The sequence below is a fragment of the Corylus avellana genome, chromosome ca2, assembly GCF_901000735.1.
Source record: "Corylus avellana chromosome ca2, CavTom2PMs-1.0".
Classification (NCBI taxonomy): Eukaryota; Viridiplantae; Streptophyta; class Magnoliopsida; order Fagales; family Betulaceae; genus Corylus; species Corylus avellana.
This window is the reverse complement of record NC_081542.1, coordinates 35,595,328-35,612,555: the sequence shown is the minus strand read 5'-3', so window position 1 is coordinate 35,612,555 and position 17,228 is coordinate 35,595,328. Positions and strand designations below refer to the sequence as shown.

At 34.4% G+C, this 17,228-nt stretch overlaps 1 protein-coding gene across 1 annotated transcript; it reads right to left on the bottom strand.

Annotated features, from left to right (window-relative positions):
• Window positions 1–12,763: 12,763 nt before the first annotated feature.
• Window positions 12,764–14,473, bottom strand: LOC132169667 (uncharacterized). Its single transcript, XM_059580663.1, has 7 exons — window positions 14,427–14,473; window positions 14,162–14,339; window positions 13,827–14,051; window positions 13,510–13,728; window positions 13,341–13,433; window positions 13,164–13,265; window positions 12,764–13,048 (listed from the first exon to the last, which is right to left on the bottom strand). Exons 1-7 carry the CDS (start codon window positions 14,471–14,473, stop codon window positions 12,764–12,766), a joined length of 1,149 nt encoding a protein of 382 aa, XP_059436646.1.
• Window positions 14,474–17,228: the final 2,755 nt, after the last annotated feature.

Genomic DNA, 17,228 nt, shown 5'->3' with positions numbered 1-17,228 from the left:
AATGGGTTCATATGCAGTATTAAGTTGGTATTTTTCCATAAGTCAGGTACCATTTATAATAGGATTTGAACCCGATGTGGGGACAAATAAAAATATGCAAACCTAGGTATTAAAAAGGTAATTAACCCTAATTTTAAAAAGTTTTAATTATAATCATAAAAGCACAACCTTTTTGAGATAAAAACCTTTTATTTGAAAATAGCCAAAAGACCAAAAATCACCTTCTAACCAAACGTTCGCTGTGGGACCACCAAACGTTTAAGCCCAACCTCCATGCGAACGTTTGCATAGGGACCACACCGAACGTTCGCTCACCAAATTGTAAACCAATGGGTATTGACCAAATGTTCAACATATAACCCTAGAAGCACTATGTAATAGTACACCAAAGTTCTCACCCAAGTACCAAACATTGGGTCACAGTTTGAGAAGTAAATTTAACATGTTCTCCACCTTTTCAGACCCATGTACGCCTTCTCCTACTATAAAATACCCATCATTCTCGTCCCAAAATCCATCCCAACACCAGAAACACCAACCCTAGAGCAAGATGAGATTTTTTAGAGAAAAAGAGAAGGCTTAGAAGTTATTTGCCATTTTCAAAGTAATTTCTTCTACATCTACTTGGTTTTTATGTTATACTTATGATTTTCTTGCACTTTAAAAGTTTTAAAGTGCCTTGATAAATTGTTTTATCATTCTATTTAAGAAGAGAAAAAGGGTCTTCAAACGTTTTAAAAACACCTAGTGTTGGCCTAGATTTGCATGCTATTATGATTTGTTATGTTTACATACACTCATTAAGAGCCTAAGATGATAATTGTTACGTGACGAGTTGGAAATATGAGCTTTGCATGCATTCTGGTCATAGACCGAACGTTCTGTGTATTATGACCAAACGTTCGCACTCGAGCCCGAACGTTTCTCAGATCTATTTGTTGAATTTCTTCTTCAACATATTTTACTTGAATACTGAAAATCTCTTCTACTTTCAAAATTTGTTGATCTTTTGCTTCAATCACTAATGGTTTAGACTTGATCTTCTCAATCTTCTTGGACGTGTGCGATTCAAGATTATCTAAAGAAACCCTTAAGTTTTATGCCATTCAAAGGATTTTCATAATTTCTTGCCCTATGATTTTCGGAATGTCTTGTTGGTGCTACCACTCTTTTGAAAATCTCACTTGAATGGTGTTGATACAAAATATCTCTTAAAGCCCAATTCAAGAACCCACTCCAAATAAAGGGCCTGCAGCTCACTAAGTCACAAGGCCCAAGCCCTTGCAATCTTGGCACGATCGCCTAATCCATTCCAAATCGTGCAGTTACGCACGTGTTATGCCAGCCCTATAAACAAGGACGCATATCTATCACTCAACGACTCAAATTGGAGGATAACGAACTAAATCTCTCCCAAAGGGAGTCCAGATACATGATACACTCTCCAAACAATCTCCACAATTATTTTGAAGGATAATCTTTGGTTAAAACCACTCCCACAGATCAAGGGAGTCAGGTTGGAGTCCTAGTTGGGTAGGGACTACAAAATCTTTATACAATTAGGGCTTATAGGTTTGAATGGGTAAGGGCGAACAAATTTATTGAGTGAGCCAAAAAAAATAGTGAATAGGGCCAAAAGATTTTGTTGGTAGGGGCCAATAGTCTTAAAGTAAAAATATTGCTACATAATTTCTTTTACATGCATTATGTGATGCATATTGCACAGGACGTAGAGACACTCGACGTTCAGTGACTGGATACTATACACTCCTTGGAAACTCACCAATATTTTGGAAAACAAATAAGCAAACAATAGTATCACGTTCTTCATCTGAAGCGGCATACAGAGCTATGGCCTTCACCTGCTGTGAAATTGCATGGTTGAAACAACCGTTGGCAAACCTCCATATCTCGCATCTACAACCAGCGAAATTGTATTGCTACAACAAAGCAGCCATCCACATCGCCTCAAATCCCGCCGTTCATGAAAGAACAAAATATATAGAGATTTATTGTCATCTCACTGTGGAAAAAATGCAGGATGACACAATTCATACTTTTTATATACCTACCACTCAATAACCTATTGATCTATTCACTAAGGCGCTAGGTTTGACACAATTCCATCACTTGCTTAGCAAGTTGGGTGTCATGAATATTCATTCCAACTTGAGGGGGAGTGTTAAGGAAATAAATATGAGTAACAATCACAAGTCAATTGAGAAAGGAAGACCTTAAATCAACAACGTACACATTCCTTCTACATAAACATTTTTCCATGTATAGAATATTGCAACATTACTTCACAACAGCTATGTAACCCAATTCTCTTGTATAAACACCCTATCGTATAAACCGATTATCATCAAGTAATATATTATGTTTTATTCTTCATTGTGTCTCACTAGTTATTTCTAGTTTTATTACCGTAGGTTGCAAAAGAAGTTAACATCCAAGAGGTAACAATTCATTATATTTTTTGTCATACAAAATCTATATAATATTGTCCTACATAATTACATGTATCTTCCAATGAAACGTAATTTTACAAGAAACCCAAATTATAAAGCTTAAGGGATCCAGTTTTAAACCAAAAAAGGAAGACAACTTTGATAGAAAAACATAGAAGACGAGCAAATGTTTTACTCAAAACTTTTCTATGCATTTTTCCGTACTTGTAGAAGACAAAGAATCAGATGATGAAGATATGCCTCTCAAAGTGTTTTTTTTTTTTTTTAATAAAAAAAGGGTAGGCTGGGGAGACCAATTGTGGCTATCCTATCTGGGCGTGATCATAGTAGCACCTACTCACTGGGAGCCGCACAGGAGGGGCCTAAGACGGTGGGGACCGCAGGCGTTCTTTCAAATCCAACTGAGCCATAGCCTGACCCAGCTCCACCAGGGAATCAATGAGAATCCAAGGTAGCTAATACTAATCAGGTATATGTAGGGATTCTGCATTACGGAGATTTGAACCTACACCTAGTATATGCCTTGACCACTTGGGAACTTCTTTGGGCCATTGAACCACCACCCTTGATCGTCTCAAAGTGCTTTACAAGCACTACATCTACTAAGAGCATGTTTGGGTCTGCGGTTGCAGACCCAAAACGCACTTCTAGAGCCTGAAAAGCTCATTTCAGAAAAATCATGGTTGTTTGGTAAAATCAATCGATCGGGCTTTTGAGGTTTCAAACGTTCCAAACACACGTTTGCCTCAAAGTTGGATATCGAGGCTTTTGCTCAAACGTGCGTTTGGAAGAAAGGCGCGCCACGGTTTTGTGGTTAATGAAATATATGCACAGACAAATATATCCTTACTAATTTCACGTAATAGCAACCATACTTGTATATAAGCATCTCTTCCCAAACAGGCTTGATTTGTCCTTCTCGTTGCCGCGGTTTGAGCTGCTCCAAAGCAAGGGAAATCCAGGTAGAATTGTTATCCCGTCCCAGGTGAGTTAAAGCTCCGTTTGATTTTGCTTTTGCTCATCTATTTTTTTTCCAATAAAACACATATCTACAGAACACATATAGGAAAAATATAGATGAAGATTGAATAATATAGAGAATAGAAAGGAAGAAGATAAAGGAGAGATAAGGTTTGAGAGTGATTAGGTTTTGGGTGTGTGTGATAGAAGATGTGTATGAGAGTGATTGAAGAGTATGAGACTTACAACAAATCCCTGGCCTGGGCTGAGAGACGAGAGTGAATGGCCAAGTGGGAGGGGAAGTGAGATGGGTTTAGGTGAGTGAGTACCGAAAATGGAGATGAAGGGGTAGTCAAGCAAGTGATGCACACTTCCCAAGACTGACATGCAGCAGAGGAACTCAAGAATAGGAGCTGGCATCCAATATCTTAATTCCTGCGTTTTATGTTTTGCTTCTTGTGTTTTGTATCATCTCCTTTTTAGCTTCTTCTTTTTTTTTTCTTTTTTTTTTTTTTGTTTGCAAAATCTCCTTTTTAGCTTTTCGTTTTATGGTTTGCTTCTTGCTTTTTGATGAATTTTTTAGTATAAGGAGAAACCATCAAAATAAATAAATATCGCCCAGGAACACATTTCTGAGAAACCATCAAACTAATAATTATAGTATAATGTATTTTTTAGTTCATGAGAAACCATCAAAAGAAATAAATTTTTTAAAAAATTCTCCAAATATTAATATATTTTAATATTTTGTGTCTTTAATGAGTAGTTCAATCAGATAGGAATCATGCCTCATAAGAAAACATGAATTATTTAATGCTTTTCCTGTCGCAGAAACTTGGTTCCATTATTATTTTTTTTTTGTTGCCCTTTTATTTGATGGACATACATATTATTCATGTAAATATGAATTTCTACACTCTATCATCAGTTGATTACTTTAAACAAATTTTTAATTATTAATAGTGTTTAACATATTTTTTTTATTTATAATTTTATTAGCTTATTTATTGTGTGACAAACATGAGTAAACAAGGTCAAAGCAACGTTGTTGTTGCTATTGCAGATACTCATATAAAGAAAGTAGTTTGGACTGAAAAAATGTTAAAAGATTATCTTGACATATGTATTACTGAGATTCATGTTGATAACCGCCCAGGAACACATTTCAATAAGACAGGATGGAAAAATGTGATAAATAAATTTAATGAAAAAACTGGAAAACAATATTGCTATAAACAAGTAAAGAAAAAGTTGGATAGTTTGACAAAAGAGTAGAACATTTGGAAGAGATTGATAGGCAAGGAAACTGGCCTTGGATGGGATCCGGTGAAAAAGGCAATTGATGCGCCCAATGATTAGTGGGAAAAAAAATTGCAGGTACTATATTTGTACTTATTTGTTTTCGTTTAAATGATTTAAAAATTGTTTTATTATTTATTTTTACATATACTTAAATATAGGAAGTTCCAGAAGCAACAAAGTTTCGCACGATAAGTTTGGCTTATGCTATGAAGGTGGAAATATTGTTTAGAGATATAACTGTCACCGGGGAGGGATCTTGGGCACCATCCATAGGATTGTTCCTAATGATATTGGTGCCATAAATGCTACAGATGTAATGCTTAATGAAGATGATAATATTGTAGAAGGTTTAGATGTTTTGGATGATGAACCAAATCTCAATACACATGGCATTGATGATATTCCTGCTAATTTAGATACGTGGGATAAAAGAAATAAGAAGTTTGGTCTTGCAGTTCAATGTAAGGAAAGAAATAAAGGAGTTCAAATCGTTAGTCAACATTTGAGTCGGATTTGTGATGTAATAGAAAGTAAGAATACAGTGACATCTAAGAGCTACGATAAACCTGGATGTAATATTCAAGAGGTTATGGATGTTGTTCGGGGGATTGCTGAAAGAGAAAATGACATTGACATCCTTAAGTTTGCAACATAGGTATTTCTTAAGAGATCACATAGAAATATGTTTGTGACTATTAAAGAGCCAAGGTTGCAGATTAACTTGATCAAGCGAATGGGAAATAGAGAAATTAACCGTCGTAGCATGGAATAATGTTTTTATTTTTTAATGTTGTTTTGTTATGAATTATTTGAAAAGCTCTAATGATTTATTTAAATGTTATTTTTTTTTACGTGTTGATTTGTGTGCTAAGGTGAATATATTATAATATTTCATAACTATGTAGATATCTCTTCTTTTTTTTTTTTCTTTTTTTTTTCTTTTTTTTTTATATGGGTGCTTATATATTTATTTTGTGTTTATTTCTTCTTCTTCTTTTTTTTTTTTCTTACAGACATGGACAATAGTGATTATAGCACTTAAGATGATACAAGTGATAGTGATAGTGATTATGGTTAAGAGGAAAATGAAAATGAAAATGATGTTTTTATTCTAACAGCTGCAGTAGTAGAATTTGTTGAGAACTATTATATGCTATATATTGCAAAGGAACCTTGTAGGACCTCTTCTCAAACAGGTTATAAGTGGGTTATGGAGATTCTACAAGGTAATCCTGATATGTGCAAACAAAATTTTAGAATGGAAATACACGTATTCAATTACTTGTGTTAAGAGTTAAAGGAAATATCATTTAAGAGGCACGAGGAAATTAACTGTTGAAGAGTTGATGGCTATGTTTTTGAATACTTTAGGCCATGGGTTGGGGAATAGAATAATGCAAGAAAGGTTTCAACATTTAGGAGAAACAATTAATAGACATTTTACTAGTGTTTTAATGGCCGTTTCGAGAATGGCAATTGACATTATTAATCCTATTGATAGGGAGTTTAGGGGAGTTCCAAGCAAAATTCGTGATGATGAGCGGTATTGGCCATACTTCAAAAATTGTATTGGAGCCATTGATGGAACCCATGTGCCAGTTAAAATTTCTCTATCAAAACAAATACCATATATTGGTCGAAAATGGACTCCTACTCAGAATGTTATGACTGTTTGTGATTTTCGTATGTGTTTCACTTTTGTTTGAGCTGGATGGGAAGGTACTGCACATGATACACGTATTTTTTTGGAAGCTATTCGAAAGGAATAATTACGATTTCCACACCCACTTAGAGGTTTGTATTTAATTAAAATAACAATTATGAATTATACATGAAAAAAATATACTTTTCAATATTTTTTATGACTGCTATTCGTATATTGTTTGTAAGAAAATATTACTTGGTAGACGTAGGATATCCTCACATGAAGGGATACATGGGCCATACAAAGGGGAGCGGTATCATCTACCAGACTTTCGTCGCGGAAGCCAACTGAAGGGTATGCATGGAATTTTTAATCATGCACATTCATCACTTAGATACACTTTTGAAAAAAACATTTGGAGTTTGGAAAAATAAGTGGAAGTTATTACATTGCATGTCGAATTTTCCTTATGATAAACAAGTGAAAATCATGGTGGCGTTTATGGCTCTTCATAACTTCATTAGGAAGCATGCAATAAAGGATGCTGAGTTTCAACCATATGATGATGAGGAGGATTTACTACCTACTGACATTATAGGCGATGACGAAGCACAAGACAAGTCAAGCATACAACAATCACAGATGTCCAATGAAAATTCTATGAACATTGAGCGTGATAATATTGCTAATCTACTTATGACCCGTTAATTTTTTTTTTTTTAAGGGAAAAATCAACTTTACCCCCCTAAAGTTTCAGGAGTTTTTCAATTTGAACCCCAAAGTTTAAAAAGTGGCAATGTACCCCCCCCAATGTTTCAAAAAATTTCAATTTAAACCTTCCGTTACAATTTCCGTTAAATTGGAAGGAAATTTTTTTAAAAAAAGCCTGAGGGTAATTATGTAATTTTAGAGATTTTCGTCCAATTTAACGGAAATTATTAACGAAAGGTTTAAATTGAAAATTTTTGAAACATTGGGGGGCTACATTGCCACTTTTTAAACTTTGGGGTTCAAATTGAAAAACCCTTGAAACTTCAGAGGGGTAAAGTAGATTTTTCCCTTTTTTTAATGTTGTTTTGTTATAAACTATTTAAAATGTTGTAAGGATCTTCTTGAATGTTGTTCTTTTTTATGTGTTAAATACTTTGAAGTGTTAAATACTTTAAATAATTTAAAAAAAGAAAGAAAGAAAATGATTGACATCACTTTTTATTACATATAAGTACAAAAAAAAGAAAATGTTGACGTTTTGTTACATAAACCATTACAAAATAATTTTTACTTGTGAAAGCTAACATTAAACATTTTTATATAAAAAGGTTATAAAATGGAAAAAAAAAAAAAATCATTAACAACCTTAGGCCTTTCACTACAAAAAAAAACAGATTTTCCCGGCGCCTAAAAAACGCCGTGGAAGAGAAAAAAATGCCGGGAATACAATTCCCGGCGTTTGTTGCTAACACCGGCTTAAACAGTGTTGGTAATGCTGTTTTCCTGCGTTTTGGGCGACCGCCGGTGAAGAAAATGAATTCGCCGGCGTCCTCTATCAACGCCGGCAAAAGAGGTTGCGCCGGCGTCGACGAAGAACGCCGGCAGATGAGGTTCTGCCGGCGTCAACAGAGGACGTCGGCAAAGGTAGCTGTGCCGGCGTTCTCTGTCGACGCCGACAGATGAGGATGCGCCGGCGTCAACAGAGGACACCGGCGAAGGTTGCTGTGCCGGCATTTTGCTTTTATTTAATTGCTTTTGTTTTTTTTTTTTCATTTGTACTCTTTCTCACTATTGCCTGTTCGATGAACAAAGATAAACCAACATGGGAAGAAAGAGCAAGAGGCACCTCTAGGGGAGTGGCAATAAAGAGTCAATATAAGGGGTCTTTTACCAGAAGAATGTTAACAATGGGTTGATACAAATTCCTCTTCTCAATTGTAACAATATAAGACTTGGTAATATAAAAATGAAAACATTTTTTTTAGTATTCAAATCCAATATGAAAAATTGAGAAACAATGACTAGTTAGCTGCTTCAGTCATCTCAAGCCTATAACTAAAATGAATACTTTTGGCACCTCATACACTTTGTCAAGTGAAATACATGGATCATTATGTAATAGATGATCTAATTCTATTTATCCTTTCGTCAAAGGGAAAAAACTTAATTTTTGTGCATTTCATTAACTTTGACATTGCTTTAGCTCTCAGTCAATAAAATCAATAATATTCATAAATTCTTACATTATGATTGTACATTAGCAAATTTGCTGTCTTCAGGTCCCTATGAAGTATGTTACTTTGATGCAAATACTCCATTCCCTTGCTGACATCAATTGCGAACTTTAGCAGCTGAGTGAGTTCCAAGATGTTATGATTCTTATGCAAGTAATCATACAGACTTTCTCCAGGCATATACTGTGCAAGCAAGATCAAAATCCATAAAATTGTGTTTCAATTACTAGAAAGGAAAAATGACAAAAGACGAACAAAAAAAAAAAGCAACTAAATTTTTAGTTAAACAAATCCCTATAAGAGCCAAATCCCAAAGGTGGAAAAAGAAGTCCTGATTAAATTAAGAGCCAAATAACAAATTCCTCATAAACTCAACGCCCAGAGAATAAAATGACAAAATAAAGAAAAGCAAGATACATGCTGTTACAGGAATGACATGTGGTTCAGCGAATGTTCACCAACTGCATCACTTACAATCCCAAATAAAGTGGAATTATATTTTGACCTTCCAACTTAGCATTTATATTGTGAATTTGGGTGCCCACAGGTGAACCAATCTTTGTTGTCTTGTTATTAAAAGTGATGCTCTAAAATGATAGTTTTGGATGAGTAACTACATTATTATGACACAAAGGCTTAGACTCCATATCACCACAATTAAAATACAGAACATTAAATCATTTAATAGTCACATAATACACATTGAAAAGCTAGAGGTATGCAACCTAGACCATTGGGTGAGTGAAAATAGTGAAAGACCCCTAATGTTGACGGCCACCAGAAAGACACAACACCCAAATAAATTTAGAAATTTTCTCAAGTTACACAATGAGGGCAGGAATTTCTTCCACACGGATCCTTCTGCATCAATACATCTGTTAGGATTAGTTTGCGCCAAAAAAAACTTCTTTCAAAAAATATGCTGATGGAAATCGTGATATGAAACTTGGAAAAGTTTATCATGTCTTTTCAACCCACTTCAAGGAAAACTACTTTTCACATCTTAAATTTATTCTTTTTCCCTTGCAGCGTTAGATATAAAATCTGGCAGGGAGGTCATAAGAAACCATCAAAGAAGCCAAAGTACTAAGCAATACTTGTCTAATCCAAAGGAAAATAATTGAGTTTCCAATAAGAGATCCTACTTGTTACTATGCACAAATGTGGAGGCTTGGTACAATGCTTCTGTAGCCAATGCTTTTTCCACAGCTGAATGAGAACTTGAAGACCGCGACCATGATTCCTATATTTCCAAAGAAGGATATTTATTACACTTCTAGTGGTGTTCATCTTTCACTTATATGATAAGAAAAAAGATCCCAGGAAAGTCTTCTTAGTTGGAGCATTTTGACTTCTTTACAAAAAGGGCAGCACTGACTCCTTTTCAAGACTTATGTGAAAGGTGATGTCCATGTAAACTTGATATTAACTGGTTTTAAAGTTTTATGATCACTACGCACAAAAATGAAAAGCCATAAGGAACAATTCATCCAGGATATGATTTCAAGATCCAAAAATGATCCAGAAATGAAACCAAGTAACTAGATAATGTCACAATGAGACATATTACCTCACTTCTACCCCTGCGCATGGTCTATGAACCAATGTAATTAACACCATTTCCTAAACTAGACAAAACACATGGATCTTAAAACACACATTGATTTTAGACAATCTGGTTGAGTATACTGACAAACAGATACATACCATATTACTTCCCCCCGACAACACACACACAAACTCTTCATTCTTTCCATCCTTTTAGCCTTATTTTGGGGAGCAATAAAAACTATCAAATACATTCCAAGACATATAATGTTAAAAAAAAAAAATGGAAGGGAATCTATGGAATAAAATTAGACAAATATACAATAAACCTATATGAAATCTATAGTTGTGGGTTGCCTAATTAAAAATCCAAAATAGTGTGACCTATCAATCTGATATAAGTGTGCACAAAACAAACCATGACAATTGTCATCCACAACTTAATAACCTCAAATACATAGATTATTCTGTTTCTTTTCAAACCACAGAAGTGTGAACAAGAAAATAGGAAATGCTTTTCTTACAAAAGGAATTTTACTAAATTTTCACACAAAATGATGCGAAAGCTCCTTTATCAAGACACAAGAAACACACTGTGCGTCTGCACACCCCAACGTCATCCTATATGAAAATTATCTACAAATTTTCTATGTGCAGTGCTTATAAAAATAAATAAATAATATATCTTCCAGGATTAGTGCCATCTGTGGCTTCAAATGGGAAGAAAACACTCATGGCAATATTTCATTTATATGTGATATTAGAAACACCAAATATATGTGGTGTTGAAAAGAACCTTAAGAAAATGATACAAACATAAAGTCGATGAAATGATTTAGGAAATAGACTACCAACACAGAGTAGTACATAATTCATAAAAGACAAGCAGAGGAAAGAAGCTTACTTCACGCATTTTGTCAAGTTCAGGCCCAGACCTTCCTGCTAAAATATCACAGTACCAAGTCGTCGTATCCACCCCTGCACGAGAATAGCCTCGAGCATCACAACCCAGCTCCATTAACGTCACGCTTAGTTGTGGAAGCTCTGAAAACACAACACAAGCCAAATCAATTAAGTGACTTTCTAATTTTATAAAATGTTAGCTTTATAAAAATTTGGCATCATATTAGCAAAGAAAGCTATGTTATACTACTGAATTTCAAGTTTTGATGGAAAGGAAAGAATAGATGGAAGAAAATAGGCTCTGATTGCCGGCTTTCTGCAACTGAATGATCAAAACCCCCCACCTTTTCCAGATTTTTTCCAGCTGCAAGGTTCCCCACTTTTTCCTATGCAACTAGGGTAAAGATTTCGCAGAGAGAGAGAGCGCAAGAGGGGGTAGCAGGGATATGCTATTGATTTCACCCAAGAAAAGAAGAAAGAGCCAGTACGAAAACTATAAATAGTCTGCACTACTCTGTAGGGTATGAGAGTCTGGAGAGAACCGCCGCTGTGAATGAAGGAGATGAAGGGGTGGATTTGCGAAAATTGGGGAAATTTTGAGAAGGGTAGGTGAATTAAATTTTCACTCATTTCGGCGGCTAGCGCAAAAAATTTAAGGAAATGTCTGTTTTACCCTTTGTTATTTCAAAAATATCCTTATATTTTAAGGGTAATTGAATAATATGTTCAATTTAATAACATCACAATAATCAATTAAATATGAATATTAAATAATATAATCCTTATATTTCAAGGGTAATTGAATAAATATGTGCAATTTAATAACATCACAATAATCATTAAATATGAATATTAAATAGTAAAAGTGAATAATATTAATGCTTAATCATATAATCATTAGATCATGTCATCATATACTTAGGAATTATGATCATTATGACTCAAAATTATCATATTATTATATGATAATTGTTAGATCATATTATCATACTTAGGAATTAATCATATTATTATATTTATGATAATTGTTAATTAGATCATATTATCATATTTAGGAATTATGATCATTATGACTAATATTGATCATATGGTCTTAGATCTTGGACAACATGATCTAATGGTTCATATGTAACTAATGATAATACTAAGATGTAATGATTATATTCATATCATATAGTAATAATATAAATCATACAACATATGGTCTTATGAGATTCATATGATGATATTTAAGAATTTGGATAACTATGAGTCATAATGATCATACTTATCATAGATAATCTTATAAGTCATAAGATATATGATATTATGAGGCATTAAAAATTTGAAATATTATCTTAAATTCCCTTAAACACATTCCATTGAAAATTACTGTGACCAAATTCATATATCCCTAATCGAAAAACCCAAACCAATATCTAGTTATAAAACAAAAACCAAAACCATAATATTGTTAGCATCCAAGTCATGTCCAACGTAAATATAAAAACTTCTACAATCTACTACATTTTGCATCATTTGGTCAGGTGGAATGAGTAAGATCTTTCATCGTTGCCTAAAGTTTTCAAGTAGGGGTCTCAACTTTGCTATCTCTACCCTCAATGCCGCTATTTCTTGTGCATCTTCATGTATACAATAAACATTTAGAACATAGTTGACGAAACCAAATGAATGTAATACAACATAACATAATTTAGGAAATAGATGGATTATAATTTAACCTCTCGTTGTCGCCTCAACTCTGCTACCTCTAATCTTAGTGCCGCAAGTTCTTGTGCATCTTCTGGTGTAGAAGCATTGGCAATAGATTGTGAACTACCATGACCTGGAAGGGATGAAAGGGTAATCCCTAGTCCAAACCCACGCACGCGACCATGACGTTCCTTACCCAAAGATTTTGAGTAGGCATCATTTTGATGGTACATCATGCTGCCTACTTGGGTACCCTCTTGCGAGTTTGGAGGCTCCTGCATTATGCTTTCCTCAACTTTAGACTGTAACCAAGTGAAGCCATGAAATACAGTAGTAAACACATTAAGCTTAGTGAAGAAATAAATAAAATTTAAAACAATACTAGTTAATTAGCTAGTGGTATTAAATATTACTTACAACAATTCGTTTTGTCTTATCGTTCACATGCATGCCATCATTATGCTTATGTGTGTCAACAAAGACTGCGGGTCTGGTTGGTATAGCCCCAGTAGATTTCCTCTACACATTTCAATTTATCAAGTTTGTAAGCAAAATCAACAACTTCAACTGTACTACTAACTAAAAACCAAGTACCATTTCGTTGGCGCGTCGAGCAAAGCTTTTTGCCCTTGATGCGTGCTGGATTTCTTGCTTTGATCGGCTCACCTTAGCAACTTGCGCCTTCTCCTACGTTGTCAATATAATAGTGGCAAACATTTATAATTCTATAGTTGTTTATAAATTATTTTTATAAGTTTGGTACCTGAACTTTTCCATCTTTCCAGTAGTTTACAAGATTCGCAAATTGCATGATATTAATTTTGGTTGAGTCAACACTCGCCACAATTTCTGCAGCAGTTAATGAATTGCTGAAGTGAGTAGTCTTTAATGCATTCCGGTACTCTCGCAATTGCTTTCCTATATTTTGCAATACCCACTTCTTGATTTTCGAAGCTTGGCGTTCTGGTATGAAGAACTTTTTCTACAATCAAATAAAAAAATGAATGATGTTATTGTTGCAATTTTTAAAATTATTACAAAATATATAGAAGACGTCAACATAAAATGGAATTTTAATACTTGTATTAAGTTCCACGCATCCGCCTTGTGTCTATTAGGAACTTTCTTCCAATTCGCAACATCTATAGGCATAATGTTTTTATCCTTAACAAGTGTGCCAGCGAAAGTACTGAACTTCCCGCCTTGATCGCAAATTGGCTGACCCAAGGCATTAAATTCAATTATTACTTTTTCATCCTCCGATAAATTCCATATGCCTGGCATGCGGGTAACACCACGCCTTCTCTTGTTGCATGCAATGTGTAGAAAATAAAATTAATGTTAAGAATTCGAAAAATATATTTCAATTAATTTTAAAAATGCAACAATATGTTACACATACCGCTAGTGTTTACCTCCCCAGGCGTGGGAATTGTCTGCTTAGGATCCTCATTAGGGAGAAAAGCCCCTAAATCATCGTTACTAGTAGCTCCTTGGAGTGAAGGTCCATCGCCTATGGAATCATGTTGTGTAGGGGCCTCCATAGGCTGCACAGATCGGGTAGTCCTCAATCGTTTGTTCGAGGCCATATGCCTACACCAATCAACATCATATCAGACTAATAGCACCAAAGTATGTAATAATCACAAAAAAATCATCAGGAATCATGTGAACACTTACATCCACACTTTTGCATGGACAAATGAACATTTCAAAAGTGAATACATAACGATGACTATGTTAAGTCATCCTGACTTTCATCATGATGAATTTCATCTCTCAAACCCTTAGGGGTATCAAGTGTTATTCCTTCTATGCCACATTTCGATCATATACAAGATTATCAATGACATCCTTAAGTACTCCCTCAATGTTAAGGTTGGAAGGTTCATTATCATTATAGTCATCCACATAATTTTCATCCACGTGCCCTTCACCAACGTCAAATACGTCTCTTGGTTTTGTCTTCACAACAACAACCCAATTCGGGTTTCTTTCATCAGCAACATAATATACTTGAGAAACTTGGGAAGACAATACGAATGGATCATCAGTAATCCGTTCCCCAGTGTGTATTAGACGCGAAAAATTCACAAGGCTATAGCCAAAGTCTTCAATCTTGTAACCCCTGCTCGGAACAATGTTTGCCCAATCACACTTGAATAATACATATCGTGATCCATCATAATATTGAACCTCAATGATGCGTGTTAGCTGGCCGTAGTATGTAGTGTCATCTTCAAATACACAAACTCCACTATTTTGTGTTGATTTGCCATTTTCATAATCTTTAATGCGAAACAGCATGCCATTCACAACATATCGCTTAAATTTTTGGGCTACTTTTATAGGACCTATAGAATAAGATGCAATTTTACCATCAATTTCAGTTCTTCAAAAGTCATCCATGTTTTGAACCTGATATTTGCACATTGTTATTTGCGATTAGTATAACAACTAAGTGTGTAATCTCGCAATATTAGTTATTTGACTTAAAAATAACACTTACATAGCCCCAGAACCAATCACAAAATTGATCTATGTGCAACTTATCTAATTCATTTGTCATTCGTCAATTCCTACGATTTTTCATTTTTAGCTCCTCCTTGTGCATCCTATATTTGTGGTGGCACCACAAATTCATGTTACGATTACTTTTTCAAAATGTAATGAATTTCTAAGTGTACAAATTAAAAATGAAGCTCACATGTGGAATGAAATGAAATCATCAGAGTTGAAGAGTATATATCGATGTGCCTGAGCCAATGATTTTTCATCAAGATTGAAACTCTTGACCTCTCCTCTAGCATCATCATGATTTCTAATGGGTCTACTGAATACCGTTCGCGATGATTCCAAATAGCACGAACAAAACGTCAATAATTCCTCTACTATGCACCCTTCAGCAATACAACCTTCAAGTGACGCTTTATTGCGTACATAACCCTTATATCGATGTAAGCACATATATTAAATAAAGTATATAAGTATCATGTCAAATAAGAAAAAAATAATACTATTTTGCAATATAATAATTTCATACAATTCAAAGACATACATCCACCGATAGTGAACGGGTCCACCTAACCTACATTCAGTAGCCAAATGTACGAGAATGTGTACCATCACTGTGAAAAATTCTGGTGGGAAGACCATTTCCAATTGGCACAGTATGTAAGAGATTCGAGACTCAAGTTGATCCAAATCTTCCAATTTTAGGGTTTTGGAACAAATATCTTTAAGATAACCAGACAACTCAATTAAAGGTTTCACAACCTTATTCGGTAAGGATCCGCACAAAGCAATTGGTATAATTTGTTGCATTAGAATATGACTATCATAACTCTTCAAACCTACAATACTACATTCTTCAACTCTGATACAACGTGACACGTTTGAAGCATGTCCATCAGGCATTTTTACATTCTGTATAACTTTTAAAAAGTCTATTTTCTCATTCTTAGTCATTGTGAAACAGGCTGCGGGCAAATACGTTTTATTTGCACCTTTAGGAATTGGGTGAAGTAGGAATTGTTTGCACCTTTATGTTAAATTATTAATGACAACAGTATGAATTTACAAATATAATACGTTAGTCATATAGTTAATTAAATCGTATATGATATTACTGAAGAAGACCAGAGCAAGATATTGATTTGATTTAGGAGTACTGTTGATTTGCAGAGATTTTCTAATATTTAGATCGTTTAGTTGAACTTAATTTTCAGCACGTTGATTTGCATAGATAAATATTAGTTGAACCCACTATCTTTTATTTTTATTTTATATTAAATTGTTAATCACATGCAACTGTAGGATTGTAGGAACTTACAAATATAATAGATTAGTCATATAATTATTTAAATCATATATGATAATTGATCGAAATTTAAGGAGAAAATCACGACCTTTGATTAATTTACGAAATTGAAACGCAACTGTGCAATATATTCTTCTCACAACATTTTCCCATAACGTTGGTATATATATATAAAATAAAATAAAAAGACCGTGTTTAAGCCTTTTCATAGTGGGCAAGGCTTAGGTGCCGTTCAAAACGATTGTGTTTTGGTCAATAAAAATAATAATTTTTTACATTAAATATTAAAATAATTAATAATTAAAAAACTAAAACTATTAAAAAATTAAAACAAAGAAAAGGAAAATTAAAATCAAAATCAAAGGGTGACCCTGGGCCAAAATAGGGTGGCCGGACCACCCCATTTTGGCCATGCCTGGGGTGGTCTGGCCACCCCAAGGGCCAAAAGAAAAAAAAGAAAGAAAACAAAAAGGTTTGGTTTTGGGGGTGGCCAAACCACCCCCAAGGGCCTCCGCCCACCGTCTAATTCCTTTTCTCCTTTTCCCAGTTTTTTTCATCTCTTCTGTTTCATTTCTTGACTTTCTTCTCCTTCTCTTTTCTTTATTGAATCCCCCTCTCCTTATCAGATTTCATAAACACAGAGAGAGTAGAGGGAGAGGGTT

Coding starts and splice junctions, on each gene's coding strand:
- LOC132169667 (XM_059580663.1), bottom strand. CDS start 14,473: ATGTATTCACTTTTGAAATGTTCATTTGTCCATGCAAAAGTGTGGAT. Junction 13,266..13,340: donor CTCGACGCGCCAACGAAATG/GTACTTGGTTTT, acceptor TGAAATGTGTAG/AGGAAATCTACTGGGGCTAT. Junction 13,049..13,163: donor ATAAGACAAAACGAATTGTT/GTAAGTAATATT, acceptor ACTTGGTTACAG/TCTAAAGTTGAGGAAAGCAT.